The 21,538-nt window shown below is 48.3% G+C and overlaps 1 protein-coding gene and 1 non-coding gene across 6 annotated transcripts in view; both read right to left on the minus strand.

The window, feature by feature from the left end:
- LOC137421530 (immunoglobulin superfamily DCC subclass member 4) overlaps window positions 1–21,538 on the minus strand; it is a 178,498-nt gene that overhangs the window by 138,704 nt on the left and 18,256 nt on the right. For all 5 annotated transcript variants that reach the window (XM_078771338.1, XM_078771340.1, XM_078771337.1 and 2 more), the window contains exon 3: window positions 9,275–9,419. In XM_078771338.1, the coding sequence (XP_078627464.1) occupies window positions 9,275–9,419 (145 nt within the window). The remainder of the gene's footprint in view (window positions 1–9,274; window positions 9,420–21,538) is intronic.
- On the minus strand, window positions 9,737–9,809 carry TRNAT-GGU (transfer RNA threonine (anticodon GGU)). The gene has a single exon. It is a non-coding gene; the product is annotated as a tRNA-Thr (tRNA).

Here is a 21,538-nt window from a genome sequence, read left to right on the forward strand (position 1 = left end):
TCGTATTTCCTCCATCTCTTTTGTAGATGCCACCCTCATCTGTCCCAATTCATCCCTCTGAGCATCCAGTTTGGTTTCTACCCCGATTTTCACCTCCTCTATTTGCTCTCCCATTTGTTTGATTTCCCTGGCAGATTGTTCCCCTATTTCCCGCAATTTGTCCTCCATCCTATTTTCTAACCCCATTAACCCATTTTTCACCCCCTCTAACTGATTCTCCTGGGCAGCCATTCTGTTTTCCACCCCCGTTAACCCATTCTTTACCTCTTTTATCCCGTTGTCTAACCCCTCAAAATTATTGTCGAACTTCCCAAATTTCTTGTCTAACTCCTCACCGGTACCCCTCGCTTCGTCCCTCATTACCCCCATTTGGCCCTCCAATCGCTCACCCTGAGCATCCATCCGGTTCCCCATTACCCCCATTTGGCCCTCCAATCGCTCACCCTGAGCATCCATCCGGTTCCCCATTACCCCTAATTGGTTTCCCATTACCCCCAATTGCTCACTCTGAGCCCTCATTTGCTCATTATTAGCCCTCATTTCCTCCCTCATTTTCTCGCTATTCTGGGCCATAAGGGCCTTCATTTGTATGAAAAAAAGGTCCAAATCTACCAGCGGCGCTACTACGGTCGCGGGCGTGGACGCCGTGGCCATGTGCGAGGCGCCATTTTGTGCGTCTGATACCCCCTCAACCGCCTCCTCATTGCTCTCCTCCTCCCTTTCTTTCCCTAAGTCCTGGGTTACCCCTAACCCGTCTATTTCCCCCACCGACATCCGATCGCCTTGATTGTCCATGGCGCGATCTCAAAATTCGGGTTTTATATTTTCGTAAAACAAAATCAAATTTCGCCGTTATAATTTCGAGCGCGTGAAACGCGCTCCGGATCGAATTCTACTTCCCAACACCAATTGTTACCCTAATGGTACAATTGGTGTTCCAAAATTTGGGCCTAACAAATTTAATCCCAGGTCCGAATCCAACTCCTCGACACCAAATGTTACAGACGCGGCTTTAGATGTTATATTGACCGAGCGGTGGTGTATTTAACCGCGTCCGAACAGTTACTCCCCGATTAAAACCCGATTCCACCCGACGTTGACCAGATCACCCCACAGATATTCAATCGGGAAATCTCTAAAGCGACCGAAAGAGAATGAAAAAGAAGAAGAAGAAGAATACGGAGGAAGAACAGATTTTATTATACACACACAAGCAATGGATGGAAGAAGCAGTAACACAGCGAATCGTTAACTTACACTATTCATTTTTACTTAGCCCCAAGACAACGAGTAGGACAGGACGTTCACACTTACACAGGGGATATTGCAGGCAGGTAGGGCTTGAGATGGATTGCTTGAGAGGGAGGCAAAGTCGGGAGGCCGCAGCTCACAATTCCTCACGGTTTTGGCGGGAAACCCTCCGTCGTGTATCCGCTGTGGTAGACGTCACGCGCTGGTTCGGCACACCTGCTCCTCTTCTTGGGGTGGAGCCGTCTCCCTCCTTTCAGCGCGTCTCTCCAAAGCTGGTTTCCTTGCCGAGTACCTCTCCTCTTTGGCTTGGAGCGTTTCGCATCTCACCGCTCCTTTTTGGTGCAGCCTCTTTGCTCATCTCCCAGGGTCATCTCTCAAGGCCTCTCTCAAAGCAGTCCCTTACAGTCGCTTTTATCACCTCGGGCGAAATCAAGCCACCGGCTCTAAGGGCACGCCTACCGGGTCGCTCACCGCGGTGTTGATTGGCTGTTAGGGCTGGTTCACTCCTTCCCTCTTATGACGAGGTGGAGACACGCCTTTCTTCCCCAACCCTACCTCGTGGCCAATGGTGGTTGAAGAAAACCGCCCAACATGCGGAAGGCAATTGGAAGGGAGGTTTTGGGGAAATTGGAAGGGCCTACGCTTATTTTGTTTGATACAATGCAAAGTCAATCTAGTGGGAAACACATATTTAGCCTACATGGAATAAGGAAATACACTATTTAAAAGATATATCGTGACCTGCGTGTAAGTTTCATGGAATTAACTAGGACGCCGACTGCGACCATTATTTACATTAACAGGGTGTTACCGTACTTTTGTAACGTTCACATTGTAACGTTTCCACATTCGTTACAATATATATATATATATACACAGTGTGTGTGTTTGTGTGTGTCCCGATGACAATGATAACATTACAGAGAGTATAATCGACAATGGTTATATCTCTCCATGCCGACAGGACAAACATCCAATTTCCAAGCAGTTTATTTTGCAAAACGACCCAAGAAACAAATGAAGTTTAAATACAAAATGAACCATACATCAATTGCTTTTACAAACATTGCATTAAGAGTTAGATGTTCCGTGTGATGGTGTGCGAATCTAAACGTCATCATCATCTAAACGTCATATATATATACAGTCACGTGAAAAAGTAAGTACACTCACCCCATGTAAAGTTTTGACTTTTCAACATATTTCAACATACAACTATTTGATCTTCATTTCAACAATATTGATAGATAAAGGTGATATAATATAACAAATATCATGAAACATTTACATTTTGTAGTCCATTGTATAATTTAAATAAACATAAATGCAAATTTCGCATGTGGAAAAAGTAAGTACACCCCTACATTTATCACTACTTCAAATACCCAAAATTAGAATCAGGTGCAGCAGCTCAGGTGCAAATGATTAGAACATCGTTAGAGAGGATCTTGGAGGAACCTGTCTTTTTTAAACCTCAGACATTTAGTTTGGTTTGCTCTTTGTTGTTGAAGTGTGCGGCGTCACCATGCCTAGATCAAAAGAGCTCTCTGAGGCCTTCAGAAAGAAGGTTATAGATGCCTACGAGTCTGGGAAGGGATTTTTAAAGATCTCCAAACAATTTGAAATCAATCATTCGACTGTCCGGAAGATCATCTACAAGTGGAGAAAATTCCAATCAACTGCCAACTTGTTCAGGCCAGGCCGCCCCAGCAAGTTCAGCCCGAGAGCAGACCGCAAGATGCTGAAAAAAGTCTGTAAGAACCCCAGAATGTCATCACGGAACCTACAGGTAGCTCTTTCCCCTGTTGATGTCAAAGTGCACAAGTCTACCATTAGAAAGAGGCTGCACAAATTTGATCTACATGGGAGGTGTGCCAGGAGGAAACCTTTGCTGTCCAGAAAGAACATCAGGGCAAGATGAAAGTTTGCCAATGAACACTTAGGCAAAGACTAGCACTTCTGGAGGAATGTGCTCTGGACAGATGAGTCAAAGGTAGAGCTTTTGGCCACAGTACCAGAAGACATGTTTGGCGAAAACCAACGACAGCATTTGAACACAACAACCTGATACCAAATGTAAAGAATGGTGGTGGAAATATTATGGTCTAGGGCAGCTTTGCTGCATCAGGGTCTGGGCAGCTCACTATCATAGAATTCACTATGAATTCTTCATTGTACCAGAGGGTGCTTGAGGATAATGTGAGGCCATCTGTCAGAAAGTTGAAGCTCAACCGAAGGTGGACCTTGCAACATGACAATGACCCAAAACATACCAGTAATTCCACCAATGAATGGCTGAAAAGAAAGAAATGGAGGGTTCTGGAATGGCCCAGTCAAAGCCTGGATCTAAATCCCATCGAGATGTTGTGGGGGGATTTTAAACAAGCTGTGCATGCAAGAAACCCCTCAAACATCGCACAGCTGAAAGAATTCTGCATGAAGGAGTGGGCAAAAATTTCTCCCCGTCGATGTCAGAGACTTGTAGACAGTTATAAGAAACGCCTACTTGAGGTTGTTTCTGCCAATGGGGGCAATACCACCTATTAGACTTAGAGCCAATGGTGTACTTACTTTTTCCACATGCGAAATTTGCATTTATGTTTATTTAAATTATACAATGGACTACAAAATGTCAACAACTTTGAGATATCCAACTCAGAGACAAACAATCCGACATACAAACAGTCAAACAAACAGACAGGGGTGAAAACATAACCTCCGTCCACCTTGATTGGCGGAGTGAAAAACAAAAACAAAAGCGACAACAACATGTTATAAAAGATCCTTCGTTTTCCCACAGGTTCACATCAATGTACATCTTCATTGAGACTCTCACATATTTTCTTTCTATTGGATGTTTCCCCAGCCTGGATTGCACATGATGGCACTGGAAACTGGAACGGCACTCAGTAGAGTGCATACCTCCGCCAAGCTGAACAGTTTACATTTTGTATCCCACCGATAGGCTGGCTGTACATCCGGACCTGAAGCAAAATCAAATCACTTGTTTTGGTCACCTACCCAACTCCTCCATCAAGTTTTGTCATAACTCGTCCACAAGTTTTTGAAATATCCGTGTTAAGATATCTTTATCGTGGTGTTTATTGCTTCTAACAACAAAAGTAATAATAATGCTAATGATAATAGCATAATATTAATGTTATTACAAAACAATATTTATACCAGTAATATCCCGTCTTCGCAAGGGGTCTGTCCTCCTTGAACAAAACACTGCGTTAACATGTATAAACAGCTTATCGTGCCATTTTGTGGGGGCCTTTAAGACACATTACAAACCACAAACACATATGATTACTTTTTGAAACAGTTGCTGCTGCTGTTTAACACTAGACTGAATGGGAGGAAATCCAGGGTGTGTTCCATTTCAAAGCAGCTAGCTTGTGCTTGTCAAGCCAGCCATTCCTTATCAACGGTTTTGAATGGAGTGCTTGCTCGAATGCTTAAACTACTTGGCGAATTCTTTACAAGAAACTTGGTAAATAAACACACCCACAACATTATTGAGGCCCGACCCTAGATCTACTTGAATTTATGTACTCCAGAGAGGAATAACCTTCCTGCTGCTCCTGTAGGGAACGGATGTAGGTTAAAATGAGCAGCTCTGTAAAATCTCTTGATTTCTGGTGTTTTCAGATGGGTTTTTTTCAACCTAGAAAAAGGCATACTGATTTGAAGGTTTTCAAATCCAGTAATCAAAACTTTGAGCTCCACGTATGGGCAGGTAAGGCGAGTATGATAAAAACCCTCATAACAGCCGCGAGGGATACATATAAATCCCTGAACCGCCGATCATCCAGAGTTTGAGCGGATGCTGTAGCCATTACCGCACGAGTCTGGTTCTCGGTGGCATCATGGTTGGATTTAAAACTGTGAAGCACAGTCATTCTCTTTAGTGAATAGCAACCCTGTCCTACTATTTTGTCAAATTAATAGTGGCCTTCAGTTGCCCTGTCAAAAAATGAATGAATAGTTTTTCCAACAAGATACTCTAGATATGCATTGTGATGCATGGTGCTAACAATCACTGTTTAACGAACGGCAAGGAACAAAACTGCTGTCAGGTAAAGGATGACAGACTTGAAAGCCCTCACACAAAAGGAGTATCTTTTGGCAATCCAAATGCTGGCAATTCATCTCGTACGTCGTGAGGATGAAGTGATTCAAACTAAAATTAGACATATCCGTGATGGATACAGATATTTACCTATATACATGCCTCATTTGGATTTATGACACTTGAAGCACATGAAAAGCGGCAAAGAGTCATCCTTCAACGCAAACATAAAAACATTTCAGAAATCCTACCCAGGAAAGCATTTCCTACACTAAACTGCATTTTTAAAGTTGGGCTAAATGACAATATTTGCACAAATGCGGTAATGTTCTAATTTCAACACACGAGATAGGACTGGCAGGATGGCCTAGAGCTGGGGTTCTTAACCTGGGGTATCCATACCCCTTGGGGGTATGGGGACCAAAATCTGGGGGTATGGGACTCGTAATAAATAATAATAATAGATTGTTTAAGGGGGGGTTCAATGAAATTTCATTGTTTCAATTCAATGAAATATCAACTATAAATATATAATAAATATATATATTCAAAACAAATTATATTTGTATAATTATATTTGAAACAAATATAAATTCCATTTTCTGGGTAATAAGTTACCAATTTTCATCCAAAAAATAGGCAATTAAAGTAAAAACACCCCTCAGAATGCACCACAGAGCACCTAGAAATCAAAATAATTCTAGGAGGACATTACCCCCAGTCCCTCCTAGCACCGTTGGTGCGCCTTGGTCAGTCAACAGTCTGGCGAAGGGGGTATGGGTGACATCGTGGGCAATCCGTTGAGGGTCTTGACCAGGAAAAAGGTTAAGAACCTCTGCCCTAGAGGTATGCATACTCCCCTCTAAGCCGTTTAGCCCGGGTTTGAATCCTGAATGAATTCCTGACGCCTGATGGGTTTGAATCCTGACCCAGCTAAAAACTGTCATCCTGGTGTTTCACAGGCAGGGTGATTAAACGTTGGGTGGCCGTCCCTCGGATGGACGTTAAGCCGGTGTCATGTCTGCCGGCATTAGCTAGTGGATGTAAATGATCCCACTGTGCCCTTCGTGAAGTTGTTGGCACAGCTACGCCCTCAGCCAATGATGGTACCCCGCAGCCTTGTGCTGCATACAAAAGAAGAAGAACACACACGGTGAGTGGATCACATGCTTTAAATACATTCAACCCCAGGTCAGTTTGCAATTCAGAGTCTGACAAGATGGCTGGTGAGCACCCACGTAGGGACTTGCAGAGAAAGTCCCAATGGGAATCCCATAATAATAAAAGTCATCTGGAATGGACTGTGGACGAGAGAACACATGTTCTTTAGGGGAGGACAACCAGGAATCAGATGGCTGTCACCCTCAGGTGTTTGGAATACAACAATGTTTCAAAACAAAAACTGATGTTTGTTCAACACTAATCCGTCGATTCAAATTTTGATAAAATCATCAGCAAAGCAATTTTTAGGTTCCTTTAAAAGGCACTGCTGGGTTAGAAGTTCTCATTTTGAAGCATTCGGTGTCACATGTGTATAACACTAAAAGAAAAAAAGTGACCTTTAAAACTTTGTATTCCATTTCCGTGACTGAGCATTTTGGGCATGTCTTCTTGCAGTTCACCAAAGCTAAGTTTTCCAGACCAAATCCGTCGTGTCTTTGTGTTATCAGTTCACCCCTGTGTTGTTAGTTGTGTTTTCATCCAATTTTCCATGTTTTACTGTACCTTGTTGTGGTGCATTATCATCTCCAAGTCTCCCTCTAGCTACTTTGTCCTTCAACCCTACTGTTGCTGTGTTCCACTCCCTCCCATCTCTCTTACTCATGATCTTTTCATTCTGTTACATCCTGATTCACCCTGCGTTATAGCTCCTCCATACAACAACAACAACAACAACAACATGCATTTTAAGGCCATTTCCCTGCTAGAGCGGGGGTTAGCCTTGCGGTCCCCATGATAATCTTCTCCATCTTGCCCTATTTTCTGCATCTCTCCTTGTTAACCCCCTTGCCCGCATTTCTTCTTCCACCATTTTTGGCCAAGTCTTTCTCGGTCTTCCCCGTCCTCTACTTCCTTCTACATTCATTTCCATCACTCTTCTCAACCAGTCACTTTCATACTTCCTCAACACATGACCAAACCATCTCAACCTGCTCCTCTTCACAGCATCAATCACAGGCTCTATTCCCATCATCTTTCGCAATTCATCATTTGTCTTCCTCTCTCTCAACGACACTCCGCACATCCATCGAACCATTCGCATTTCCACCCTTTCCAACCTTCGTTGCTGCTCTACGTTCATTACCCATGTCTCGCTCCCATAAATCATAACACTTCTCACACATGCAGCATACACCTTTCCCTTCAGCTTCAACGACACTCCCCTCCTCATCAGCACGCCACTCAGTTCCCGAAACTTCTTCCATGCACATCTCACTCGAGCAACCGTTGCCGAGTCTGATCCACCTTCTCCATTCAACATGTCTCCGAGGCAGCAAAATGTTTTCACACCTTCCAGCTTCAAGCCGTCTCCAAGATCCACCTCAACATTTCCTCCATCTGCAGCTCCCTCTGTGCACACCTTACATTTGAATGTAGCTGCCACACTGGTTAATGACCCTCTCAGACCACTACATTTTTGATGAACCCACTCAGCGCACATGGTACATTGAATGGAGTTCACTCCGACACCCTTCCTGCACACAGCACAGGGCCACTTCCCAGTTCTTTCCACCTCACCACATGCTTTACCACCTGCCATCACCTTCGTCTTTCCGATATTCACCTTCAGACCTTTTGTCTCCATACATTCCTTCCACTTGTTCATCTTTTCCTTCAGTCCATCCATACTTTCCGCAATCAACACCAGATCATCTGCATACAACAACTCCCACGGTAAACCCTCCTTTACGTTCTGAGCCAGCACCTCCATCACAGCCCCAAATAGTAGTGGACTTAGTACCGACCCCTGATGCACTCCCACCTTCACCTCAAACTCACCACTCTTCCCGTCCTTCGTCCTTAGAGCTGTGCGCGCTCTTTTGTACATTGCCATCACGACTCTGATCAACCATTCCTCCACTCCTAACTTCCTCATTGCCCATGTCAATACTTTGCGTGGAACCCTATCGAATGCTTTCTCCAGATCAACAAACCCAAGAAACAACTTCTTCCTCTTCTCCATGTACTTCTCCTGCAACTGCCTCACAATAAAAAGCGCGTCTGTCGTTCCTCTTCTTGGCATAAATCCAAACTGCATTTCGTCGATCTTCACTTTCTTCCTTATCCTCCTCTCCAACACCCTTTCCAATACCTTCATTCCATGCTCCAATAACTTTATCGCTCGGTACGAGCCACACTTCAGAGGGTCACCTTTCCCCTTGTATAGAGGGACGAGGGTACTCAGTTTCCAATCCACTGGAATGCGGCCTTCTTTCACCACCAGATTACAGATCTCTGTCATTCTCTTCACACCCCAACTTCCTGCTGCCTTCAACATATCTCCCACAACTGTCGACCCTCCCGCTTTTCTACTCTTCATTGCTTTTATCACTTCCTGAACTTCCTTCTCAGTTATCTTCTCTGCCGGTCCTAAAACTGGCTTACTTTCTATGTTGCCATCCCATTCATTCTCTGTATTCAACAGCATTTCCATATATCTTTTCCATCTTCCTTTAATTCCATCTGGGTCCACATCTGGGTCCCTATAGCTCCTCCATGAGCCTCCAAAAATTTTTTTACCAGTTAGAGATGGACTACTTTTAGACTGGGTGCATTCAAGCACAGCTTCAGGCCTTATGGAAATCAATCGGAGAAATGCAAAACCAATCGCCTCTCATGGACACATTCTTCTTTAAAAAAAACCCTAGTGTGACTGATACCATACCGGCATCACACCACATGCAAAGCATTCCCAGGTGGTATGGCGGCTGTAACACAGAGGCTTACCGCAATTCAGAGGTTGGAATTGGGTTTCCATCTCGCTCCCAAAAGATGCTGGGGACAGGATGGCCCGTGGCTGAACAACGCAGGCGGGCAGCAGCCCTGACAGTAACGGTCTGAGGCTCAGGATGCAGCAAGAAACTTGGCACGGCTATAGTCAGGAGGACAGAAGGTGACGGACATGATGCATGCAACAGAGAATGTGGCAAATGAGATTTTTGTACAAATGCACTCATTCAGCGCACAGTTAAGAATAACTCCCAGCAAGCAAGGGAAAGATTATTCTTTGGAATTCTTATAATAATAAAATACGAGTATTCTTCCAAGGAACTTCAATGCAAGAGGCCATTAGGCCCATCAAAGCCATAGCTATGATTGCCAACTTAAGGTTGTTTGTTCGTGCTCTATCCTTTCTTAGATTAATGAACAGGATTAAATAATTGAATTGATATATGTGGGAAAATTACATGCCCAGACCAGGAATCGAACCCAGGTCCTCTGGAAAACCATACCAGTGCTCTGCCAACTGAGCTATCTGGGCGACCCTGACCGAGCGTGCAATTTTCCCACACATATGATTGCTACTCTCTTTCCATCAATGCTTCCGGGGCACTCGCTGCCAACCATAGGAGAACCAACGGCCTGAACACGAGAGGGTCTTCCTCCAATAGGGGGACCAATCCACGTCCTCTATTATAAACACCACTGGGGGCATAGGGAAGCAATCAGATTAATGAACAGGATTGAATGATTGAATGAATGATCGTTTTAAGGCCCTTTTTCCCCGCTAGAGCGGGGGTTAGCCTTGTGGGCCCCATGACAATCATGGTTCCCTGTTTGAGGCAATGTTTTTATGGCCGGATGCCCTTCCTGACGCCAACCCTTGGTCACGCTCTTACGATGCGCAGGGATACGGTGTACCTATTCTAAACCGGGGTACACACCGGGATCATTCATCCCAGCAAGCTTGTACTCAATTTGCCGACCTCGGAAGGATGACAGGCTGAGTCAACCCCCCTGGCGTTAATTCAGCGATCGACCGGGATTCGAACCCAGGATCGTAGGATCCCAAGCCAGCACCCTAACCGCTAAGCCAACGCCAGGCTTAATGAACAGGATTAAATAATTAAATTGATATATGTGGGAAAATGTGTATCAGAGACAAATGGTTAACGCTTAGTCAGATTCTCCTGGCTTCCTACAACGGTTAGCATACCTTAATCAACGTTCTGTTTATTCTATCCATTGTTCTACCTGACAAATTATTTGTTAATGATGATATACAAAAACAACAACAACAACAAAAGTTTGAAAATTTCGAACAAATCAATTTGTTGAAGACCCTAGAGGTCCATACAGAATAGAGATTATTTCTAAAGGGATGGCTGATTGTTTGGCGGATTGCAGTCATTTGCAGCGTTAAGTGCTCTTTGGAACACATTCTCCTTCTTACAACAATATGCTGAGGAGGTGGTGAATACTGTTAAACTGATAGAGAAACACATGTCGTTGCCCCAATTTTAGCCAATTACCAGCATGGTATCACACCGAAGCGTAGTCGGTGTTCAGTTAGGAAATATGAATCATGAACATATGAATAAATCATTTTCCAGAATTGTAAAATCAACAGGCCAAAAGCATTTGAAGAGTTTGGAAAATAAATAATTTGCAGAAGAGGACTTATTACATTTGACTCCAATCTCCAACAATCATACTCCTATTCCACTGAATATGAATTACAAAGAATCAGAGAAAAGGCCAAGCCACCTGTTGGAGGAATCTCAAAGAGTTTGCAGACATGTCTGGATTTTATGCTGTATTTGTTATCCTGTAGACATCTGCAGATTGATATCTCACGGATATCTCCAGAAGGATACCTTTCATTATCTGGGCTTGGCAGACACAGCTGTGGTTCCACGCTATGACATTCCACCAATCATGCCAACACCACAATGAGGTCTCATAATATTTTTTATGGTGTCCTTCCCTTTCTGAAACATTATATGTATTACCCTTGAGACATCAGATGTAATGAGATTTTAGGTATCAATTGGCATTGTTCCAATCAAAGGTGGGTTAGATATTTTACTCCTTTGAAACCTTAATGTAGCTTTGAAAATCACGGCCAGTAAGGATATTATTAGAGCGACAAACCTACACTGAAAGGAAGAGACATTCTTTGTACATATACTGCCACCCTGTTACTCTACATTCATCCCCCATGTCATTCTAGCTCCTTCCCAGGTCCCCGGCCCGACACGTGTTAATAATTACATGGAGTGGGGAGAACGGAAAACGGCAGCAAGGCCCCAGCTGTGCTAACTTTCAAAGGTTTTCTCTCATGGGAAGCATTAACCAAACCTTTGTGGGCGTGCGGCAGAGCACCCCACTGCTCCATCCTGTTGTTAATCCGTGTACTCCTGGTGTGGGTCTGTACAACAAAGCGACTGTGAAACACCAGGATGAGAGAGACGACTGGTGTAAGGAAATGGAAGCGTGTGGAGTGGGAGTGTGAAGACTGAATGCTTCATTAAAGGGAGAAAATACAAGATAATCTGAATTCAAATTAATTGCCAGTGATGAAAAGATCTATATATCCACATAATGGCTTTTGTTCCCTCAACTGGGAGTGAAAAATTGTCTCATTTGGACTCCTAATCAATGGCAACCCTGGTGGAGCATCGGCCCCATTAAGGGATTGATAAATCAATTGGCAGTATGACATATTTGGTGATAACAAAATGAGTGGCATGGCTCCCGGTGACTACTAGGCCTTCTTTTAACGACCACAATTAATCCCACGTTCTTATGGTGGCAGCGGATGGGTATGTTTGGCCAAGGTCTATCACTAATTGGGTGACCAGGACTGACATTCACCTGGAGCTGATGTAGACACGTTTGGGGTGCAGGCGATAACTCATGTACTCTACTGGAAAAACACAAGCTCAATGGTAAATTAACTCCCTCTGTGCTGTCCTGTCGGACCATGGCCTAGATCGTCCACGTCATGAAAATGTCATTATGAAATGCACTATTCAACCGGACATACTGGAACAGACTGAGATTTGACTGGAATGAGGCTTTGGTACAATCACATGGAAACGGATCATCGGTGTGGCAGTACAGTGATGTGAAGGGCAGCAGAACATTCCTCAGAACTGCTGTCGTTCTCAAATTAACATCGCACAACAACCAACTTTACGTAAAAAGATTCCGTCGTCTTTGTCAGTTATATAAAATGCCATGCCCTGAACGCTTTCCCCCAAAGTTTGGGCATCGTCTGTAACATGCTTCAGTGACAAATCTCCCTTTGGATCCAGACATTGAACTTCCTTCAATGGTGTTTTTGTCGAGGAGGGATAGGGCCTTAATGGTTTGCGGACAGAATGCCATGACAACTCCAAGGAAAATGCATTTGCCTGCTTTTGAGATGGCAAACAATACAAGGTCAATGGATTTTAGTCCACATGCTCCAAATGCTGCCGTGGGCTGAAGAATCTCTTGTAATTCTGCATCCTCCATTAGATGTTAGAAACAAAAATGCAGGCCAGATGTACTCAGAAATTGAAGCAAGATGAATGGATTTTCACCAAAAAAATTATTCAAACCTCAAGCAAAAAAGAGCATTTAACAAATGTCGCTCGGAGGAAAAAAATTAATTATATATCGAGATATTTTATATGAGTTCCCTTAAAAGGAACCTTAAAAGTCCTTAAAATGAACTCATAAATTATCAAAAAAAGGCAAAAAAAATGTGTAAAAAAAATGAAAGCGAAAAAAGGAACTGCAATGTTGGATGAGGCAATGGTTTCCAACCTATGGTTGTTTGCCTGTGATCTATCCTATTTAATGCTGATTCAAAGCACCAACACCAGACTTCTAGTCATTCCATTTGCAGATTGCAGACCCCGCCAGGACGTGTTTTCAGTGGTTTTTAAGATTTTTGTGTTAAAACAAATGTGGTGGCGGAACAACGTGGCCGATGACGTCATCATTATTTATTTTTTTTCTCCACCAAGCTAGCGCTTGCCAAGCCAGCCGTTCCTTTAGGGTTTTGAATGGAGTGCTTGCTCAAACGCTTAAACCACTTGGCGATCTCTCCACAATAAACTTGGTAAATAGTGTAGCAGCATAGCAAACCTGTTGTGCATTTTGTGATACAAGCACCAAATTTGGCACAAATGTACATTAATATGTTGCGAACATTTTCAGATATTGGGCCACTTGAAATTCCGTAATTTTTTTTTTCAAATTTTTTCAAATTTCGTAATTTCAAATTTTTCGGGTGACACCGTCACAATTTCGGTCTTCGAGGCCGGCCGATATAGTGGGGCGGCTTAGCCCAAATATTCAAAAGAATTGTGCATTTTGTGATACAAGCACCAAATTTGGCAAAAATGTACATTAATATGTTGCGAACATTGTGTGGTCAGCAATGAAGACGAGAGTCTGAATTACATGTATGCAAAAGACCTTGTGAACCAGTGAAGCAAATACACGGGTAAGCATGAATTAAATCTAGGGCATGATATAATTTCCATGATGTTTACCTCTACACTCAATGGTGGAAGGAGGTAATGTTTTGATCCCAGCTTGTCTGTATGTCTGTTTGTCTGTTAGTCCACAAAATTCCAGACAAAGCTTGTAGTAGTGGTAGTTGTAGTGGTAGTGGTGATAACAGAAATTGTTATATAGAACTGAACTTATATTATTATTATATGCAGAAAATAACTTCATTTCTATATGCCCTGCAGTGGACAGGTTAATTGGTTTATGCACTGAAGGGGTCACCCTGGTGTGCACTGCTGTGTTCTGCCTCACTGAGTTGTTCAGGTATGATGTACTCAGCACAAGCTTCCGGTCGGCCCAGAGGTGGGGGTGCGGGGCCTGTCACGGAACGTCAAAACAAACGGCCTGCCGGGGCCGCCCAAAAGTCGGGCGTGAGGGGCGCGTCCACTAATGGAACGCCTCTCGCTTCCCAGATCGAGGGCCACGTGGTCAGGAGAACCTCGTCCCTTCCGGTCACACTTTGCCTATCGGCCGGCCTCGAAGACCGAAATTGTGACGGTGTCACCCGAAAAATTTGAAATTACGAAATTTGAAAAAATTTGAAAAAAAAAATTACGGAATTTCAAGTGGCCCAATATCTGAAAATGTTCGCAACATATTAATGTACATTTGTGCCAAATTTGGTGCTTGTTTCACAAAATGCACAATTCTTTTGAATATTTGGGCTAAGCCGCCCCACTAAAATGAACACACACCCAATGTTCTTGAGACCCGAACATAGATCGACTGTAATCTATATACCCCAAAGATGAATTACCCTTCCTGCAGCTCCCGTAGTGAGCGCGTGTCGGCCTACTAGTAAATTAAAATGTTGGTCGGTGGAGTCAGCCGTCGTAATGACATCATAGACATAATTACGTAACGGACACAAAACTGCCGCTACTTTAATATGTAGAAGATAATATATTTTAACTTCCAGTACGTTTGCAGTCACTACGAAGGGATTAGTGCTATGATTAGATTTACTATAATATTTTATATTTCGAAAATGATACTACTATCAAATACCTGAGGCGAATTCCTTGTTTCTGTGGTTATTAATATTAGTGCCGAACACCGCTCATCATTGATCATGAACCTTACACCGTTTCAATACATCAACTTTGTATTCATGACATTGCGATTAAAGTATTATGGTTATATTTACTATATTATTATTATTATTATTATTACGAAAACTATACTACTGAAATGATACACTACTGCATTAAGAAACATGAGCTTAATTTGTCCAAACCTGTCCGAAGATGAGTCATAACGCCTAAGGCCTATACGTACCATTTTGATGGAAGAGACATATTAAACGCCGATGCTTTCGAAATTTGATGGTCATGTTAACAATCGGTTTGTTTGTCTTTCACACTGAATGGAAAACGTAAAGTTAGAGCATGGCGATTGTGATATATGACAGGTTCAACGATATGTTCGGCATGAACGGCATATAAATCAAAATGGCGGAGTGTGGAGAGTCAGCCGTTGTATGCCGCAATGACATCAGACGTAATCACATCACCCTGTCATGTGACCATATCCTCAGCTCTGATTGGTATACATTTGAGGGGACATACATCCATCCATACATACATACAGATGGACAAACACTGTTCTAGATGTCTTTGCCCAATGAGCTACGCCGTAAAAATTTCTACAGGTGGACCTGCACCTATGGTGAGACTTTCCTGTCAATCGGACCAACGGTTGCAGAGAAAATCATATTTATTCTGTGCGGACAAACAAACAGACTAAAATGCAATACCCTCTCCTCAGGCGACGGTAACTAGAACAGCACTCGGTAGATAGCATACCTCCGCCAGGCTGAACAGTTTACGTTGTGTAGCTCACTGATAGTCCGGATTGGCATCTGGGCTTTGACCAAAGTCTAATCAACTTGTCATTGTCACCTAAGCAACTCATCCACTACGTTTCATCCAAATCCGTCCACGTTTTGAAATATTATGCTATACATCGTTTTTGGCCCCATCTCTCAAAGGTGAAGGATCACTGAAGAAATAAAAATATCGCATCCAGCACCGGATCTTCACAAAAATCGAATCAATTCGCGCTTATCACACATGCAACCTGTCCTGCACGTTTCGTCCGAGTCTGTCCACAAGTCTGTCCACAACTTTTTGAGATATCGTACTATATATCGGTTTTGGCCCTATCTCTCAATGGTGAAGCTCCTTTTAAATTTTAGTATCCGGATCTGGATCTGATTTGAGATAGCCTGCTCACAGACAAACAAACAGACCTCTTTTACTTCCTCTTCCGTTGATGCAGCAGGTAATGGATTCCATACAAGAACTGGAATGCGTGTTATAGGATCTCGTATTAGGAAGATGCAGCAATAGGTTCAGCCCTACACCAAGTATTCTGTAGCTTTGGAATTTGGAATATACAGGCTGATGAAATGTGGTTTATGGGTTTTTACCTTGATAAACGAGTGGATATCTCTTTAGAACAACAGTGCACAGATGAGTGCGTACAGGTGGTTCTACGAGTAACAGCAAGTGGGGAGTACGTGATTGAGCCTCACCGTGCGGTGCGATGGCAAACCGGCTCACAACGTAACCGACCCTATGTCTCGTGGAAACGCTCATTATCACTTGTCCACCAAGCTTTGAACTTTTGACCTCCATGAAATTCAGTCTCATTGGCGAGGAGGGTGCTGAAATGGGGGTCTTTAAGGCACTACTGTCAGGTTGCAGCACAAATGCCTACACGGCTTCTCATTAGCTGTGATTTTGCTCTCCAAGAAACCACCATTTTTAATCAAGAAATGATTTTGAAACCACTTATGGAGATCAGCTACCATAAAATTGTGTAAAACTGCATCATATTTATTACCCTGCTTGCTTACTTTTCTGGCTTACTTTTCGGAGAGAATGAATGAATGAATGAATGATCGTTTTAAGGCCATTTTCCCCGCTAGAGCAGGGGTTAGCCTTGCGGGCCCCATGACAATCATGGTTCTAAAGCGCGGCGTTACACGCGCTGCTTGTGAGCAAGGAGGAAGCGGACAAGCGGTAACATATAAACGTCTTTATTGTAAGACTACACTGTAACACTGAACTCCTCCGGGCTGGTCGCCCGGTGTATATCATGAGGCCACGCCTACCCCTCGGGCGTGGCCACCGCCCACTTGGTGCGTGGAATGATGTCACCACGCCAGTGGGCTTTTGTGTCCGCCACACGCGCCCCCCCAGAATTCCCGCGCACCTGGAGGGCCAGTTTGTGGGGCAGTCGAATGACCCGGCCGAAGCGCCCCCTGGCGATCGGCGGCGTCCGGGGTGCAGGGATACCAGGTGGGATGCCCCTGGCTGCCCCTGGGATGGGTGCAGGACCGGGGGGCGCCGTGGCGGCGGGGCTGGGCGGTGCCGGGGGTCTGCCCGCAGGAGGGCGGCCCCGACGTGGGGGTCGGGCCACTGGCGGTGGATGGTCCACATCGAGGTGGGCCGGCTTGAGGCGGTCTACCGAAACGCGGTCAGGAGTACCGCCGATGTCCAGGGTGAAGTGCTTCGCCCCGGTCTCCAGCACGCGGAAAGGCCCGTCGTACGGGGGCCGCAGTGGTGTCTGATGGGCATCGTGGCGGACGAAGACGTACTCCGCCGTACGAAGCTCCGGGGCGACGTGCGTCGGTGGGTGCCCGTGGCATGCCGTTGGCACCGGGGCGAACCTCTGGGCGGTCTCTTGCAGAGCGGAGCGCTGCTGTGCCGCGGACCATGGTGCCGTGGAGTCGGGGAGGAACTCGCCCGGCACCCGCAGCGGTTGCCCGAAGACCAACTCCGCCGCGGATGCGCGCAGGTCCTCCTTGTGCGCCGTCCGGAGGCCCAGCAGGACCCAGGGGAGCCTGTCGACCCAGCCGCCGTCGCGGAGGGTGGCCCGGAGCGCGGCCTTCAATGAGCGGTGAAATCGCTCACACAGGCCGTTAGCCTGGGGGTGGTAGGCCGTGGTTCGGTGCAGCCGGACCCCGAGCCCCTGCGCAACCGCCCCCCAGAGCTCCGAGGTGAACTGGGGGCCGCGGTCGGATGAGATGTCTGAGGGGGCACCGAACCGGGCGACCCAGGTGGCGATGAAAGCCTGCGCGACATCGGCCGCCGTTGTCGACGCCAAGGGCACGGCCTCCGGCCACCGGGTGGTGCGGTCCACCATGGTGAGGACGTGGGTGAAACCCCGCGAGGGGGGCAGAGGTCCCACCAGGTCCACGTGGACGTGGTCAAACCGGCGTTCCGGCACCGTGACCGGGGCCAACGGGGCCTGGGTGTGCCGGTGCACCTTGGCGCGCTGGCACGCGAGGCATGTCCTGGCCCAGCCGCGGACGGCCTTCCGGAGGCCATGCCAGACGAACTTGTCGGCGATCAGCCTTTGGGAGGCCCTCGCGCCCGGGTGGGACAGGCCGTGGATGGCGTCAAACACCTGGCGCTGCCAGCCCGCGGGCACAATGGGGCGAGGACGCCCGAGGGAGACGTCGCACAAGAGGGCCGCGCCCGCGCCGTCGAACGGCACCTCGGTGACGCAGAGGCCCGTGACGGCGGTCCGCAAGGCCTGGACGTCGGGGTCAGCGGCCTGGTCCGCTGCCATCCGGGCATAGTCGATGCCGAGGTGGACTGCGTGGGCGACGGCCCGGGAAAGGCAATCCGCAACCGGGTTGTCCTTCCCCGCGACGTGCTGGATGTCCGTCGTGTACTCGGACACGGCCGAGAGGTGACGCTGCTGCCGGGTCGACCACGGCTCGGTGACCTTGCCCATCGCGAAGATCAGCGGCTTGTGGTCGACGAAGGCAGTGAACGCCCGGCCCTCGAGCAGATGGCGGAAGTGCCTGACCGCCAAGTGAAGTCCGAGGAACTCGCGGTCGAAGGTACTGTAACGGCGTTCGGGCGGGCGAAGCTGCCGGCTAAAGAACGCCAGCGGTTGCCAAGCTCCACGCACCCATTGCTCGTGCACCGCGCCCACCGCGTAGTCCGAGGCATCGGTGGTGAGGGCGATCGGTGCATCGGGCGCCGGGTGCGCGAGCATGGTGGCGTTAGCCAAGGCGAGCTTCGCGCCCGTGAACGCCGTGTCCATCTGCTCGGTCCAGGTAACGTCGCCTTTGCCCGGCTTACCTCAGAGAGCTTCGTGCAGGGGGCGCAGGAGCTGGGCGATACGGGGCAGGAACCGATGGTAAAAGTTCACCATACCCAGGAACTCCTGCAGCCCTCTGATTGTGCGGGGCGCGGAAACCCCTTCACCGCCTCCACCTTGGCCGGCAGGGGGACGGCTCCGTGCCTGGTGACACGGTGCCCCAGAAAATCGATTGTGGCGGCGCCGAACCGGCACTTTGCGGGGTTCACAATCAGGCCATGCTGGCCCAGGCGTTCGAAGAGCGTGCGGAGGTGGCGTAGGTGCTCTTCGCGGGACGCGCTGGCGACGAGGATATCGTCCAGGTAGACGTAGACAAAATCCAAGTCGCGCAGGACGCTGTCCATCAGTCGCTGGAACGCCTGAGCCGCATTCTTCAGACCGAAGGGCATGCGCAGGAACTCGAAGAGTCCGAATGGCGTGATGACCGCCGTCTTCGGGACGTCCTCCGGCCTGACGGGGACCTGATGGTAGCCGCGTATGAGGTCCACCTTCGAGAAGAAGGACCTGCCCGCCAAACGGGCGGAAAAGTCCTGAATGTGGGGGACGGGGTAGCGGTCGGGAGTCGTGGCGTCATTGAGACGGCGATAGTCCCCGCACGGTCGCCATCCCCCGCCGGGCTTCGGCACGATGTGCAGCGGCGACGCCCAAGCGCTCTCTGAGCGCCGAACGATGCCGAGTCGCTCCAGGGTAGCGAACTCCGCTTTTGCCACCGCCAGCTTCGTCGGCTCGAGGCGGCGTGCCCGGGCGTAGACCGGTGGCCCGACGGTGGGGATGTGATGGGCCACCCCGTGCTTGACGGCCCCCGCCGAGAAGGTGGGCCGCGTGAGGGCCGGGAAGCCGGCGAGGAGGCGGGTGAATGCGTCCGCTGCCGGAAGCGTACAGACCAACGTGGCCGGAACCGAATCGTTCGGCAAGCCGCTTGGCAAGCCGCTCGTTGAGCTGGGCAACGCACATGCGAGCGAGCTGAACGTCTCGGCCTGGACAAGCCGTCTGCGCTTGACGTCGACCAGGAGCCCATTAGCGCACAGGAAGTCCGCGCCAAGCAGTGCCATGGGCACGTCGGCGGTGACGAACGTCCATCGGAAAACCTGCCCTCCAAACCGCAGAGAGAGGCAGCGTTTTCCGTACGTACGGATGGGCGTCCCGTTCGCGGCAAGCAGCGCGGGGCCCCCACCCGCGGCGTGCTTGTCTGACGTGCCGGCGGGAATGACACTCACCTGTGCTCCCGTGTCGCACAGGTAACGGCGCCCGGAGAAGGTGTCCGTTATGAACAGCAGGCTGCTCGAACGGCCGGCGCTCATTGCCACAATTGAGCGCCGGCCCGGGCGTTTCCCGACCCGTTGAAGGAGCACGGCGGATGACACCGCCGAGCTTCGTGGCCGAACTTGGCGTGGAACCAGCACCAGGTGGTGGAGCTGGAGGAGCGCGGCTGGCTCCGCCAGGCCGGTGGAGTCGACGGGTTTCCCCGCGGTGGCGGTTTTCGCTGCGGCGGTGGGCGGGGCGTGGCGGCGTTCACGAGGTGCGTATCAGCATGCTGCTGAACCACAGCGTGCTGTAGAAGATGATGCTGTGGAACATCAGCGTGCTGTAGAAGATGATGCTGTGGAACATCAGCGTGCTGTAGAAGATGATGCTGTGGAACATCAGCGTGCTGTAGAAGATGATGCTGTGGAACATCAGCGTCGAAGGCCGTGACGGCCACGCCAACGCTCGCCCGCGTGTCCGAAGCGGCGAAGTACTTGTCCGCCTCGGCCGCCAATGCTCGGGGTTCCGTTAGCCCGGTCCCGGCCAACGCGAGGCGAACCTGCGCTGGAAGTTGGCGACGGAAAAGCGCCCGGAATAGCGAACCGGGGGCTTCGTCGCCCAACAGTGACAGCATATGGTCCATTCGGACCGACGGGCGCGTCTCACCGAGCTCGGGGAGATCCAGGAGGCGATCGGCCCGTGCGTCGTCCGTGAGGCCGAACGTGGCTAGGAGTAGCCGCTTGAGTGCCTCGTACTTGTGGCCGTCCGGTGGGTGGCGAAGGACGGACACAACTCGAGCGGCCGTGCCGGGCCCGAGGGAGGCGACGACATGGCAGTAGCGCAGGTCGTCGTTGGTGAGGCGCCGAAGCTGAAATTGGGCTTCGGCTTGAACGAACCAGACTTCGGCCTGGGCCTCCCAAAATTCGGGAAGTTTAATCGCCATTGCCTTGTCGTTGGCCATTGCAATGGCGTCGTGTTCGGAAGGATCGCTACGGCAGATCCAACGTCGAGGGTCACCAGTAAAGCGCGGCGTTACGCGCGCTGCTTGTGAGCAAGGAGGAAGCGGACAAGCGGTAACATATAAACGTCTTTATTGTAAGACTACACTGTAACACTGAACTCCTCCGGGCTGGTCGCCCGGTGTATATCATGAGGCCACGCCTACCCCTCGGGCGTGTCCACCACCCACTTGGTGCGTGGAATGATGTCACCACGCCAGTGGGCTTTTGTGTCCGCCACAGTTCCCTGTTTGAGGCAATGTTTTTATGGCCGGATGCCCTTCCTGACGCCAACCCTTGGTCACGCTCCTACGATGCGCAGGGATACGGTGTACCT

This window comes from Myxine glutinosa, chromosome 2 (assembly GCF_964187855.1).
Source record: "Myxine glutinosa chromosome 2, kmMyxGlut1.1, whole genome shotgun sequence".
NCBI lineage: Eukaryota > Metazoa > Chordata > Myxini > Myxiniformes > Myxinidae > Myxine > Myxine glutinosa.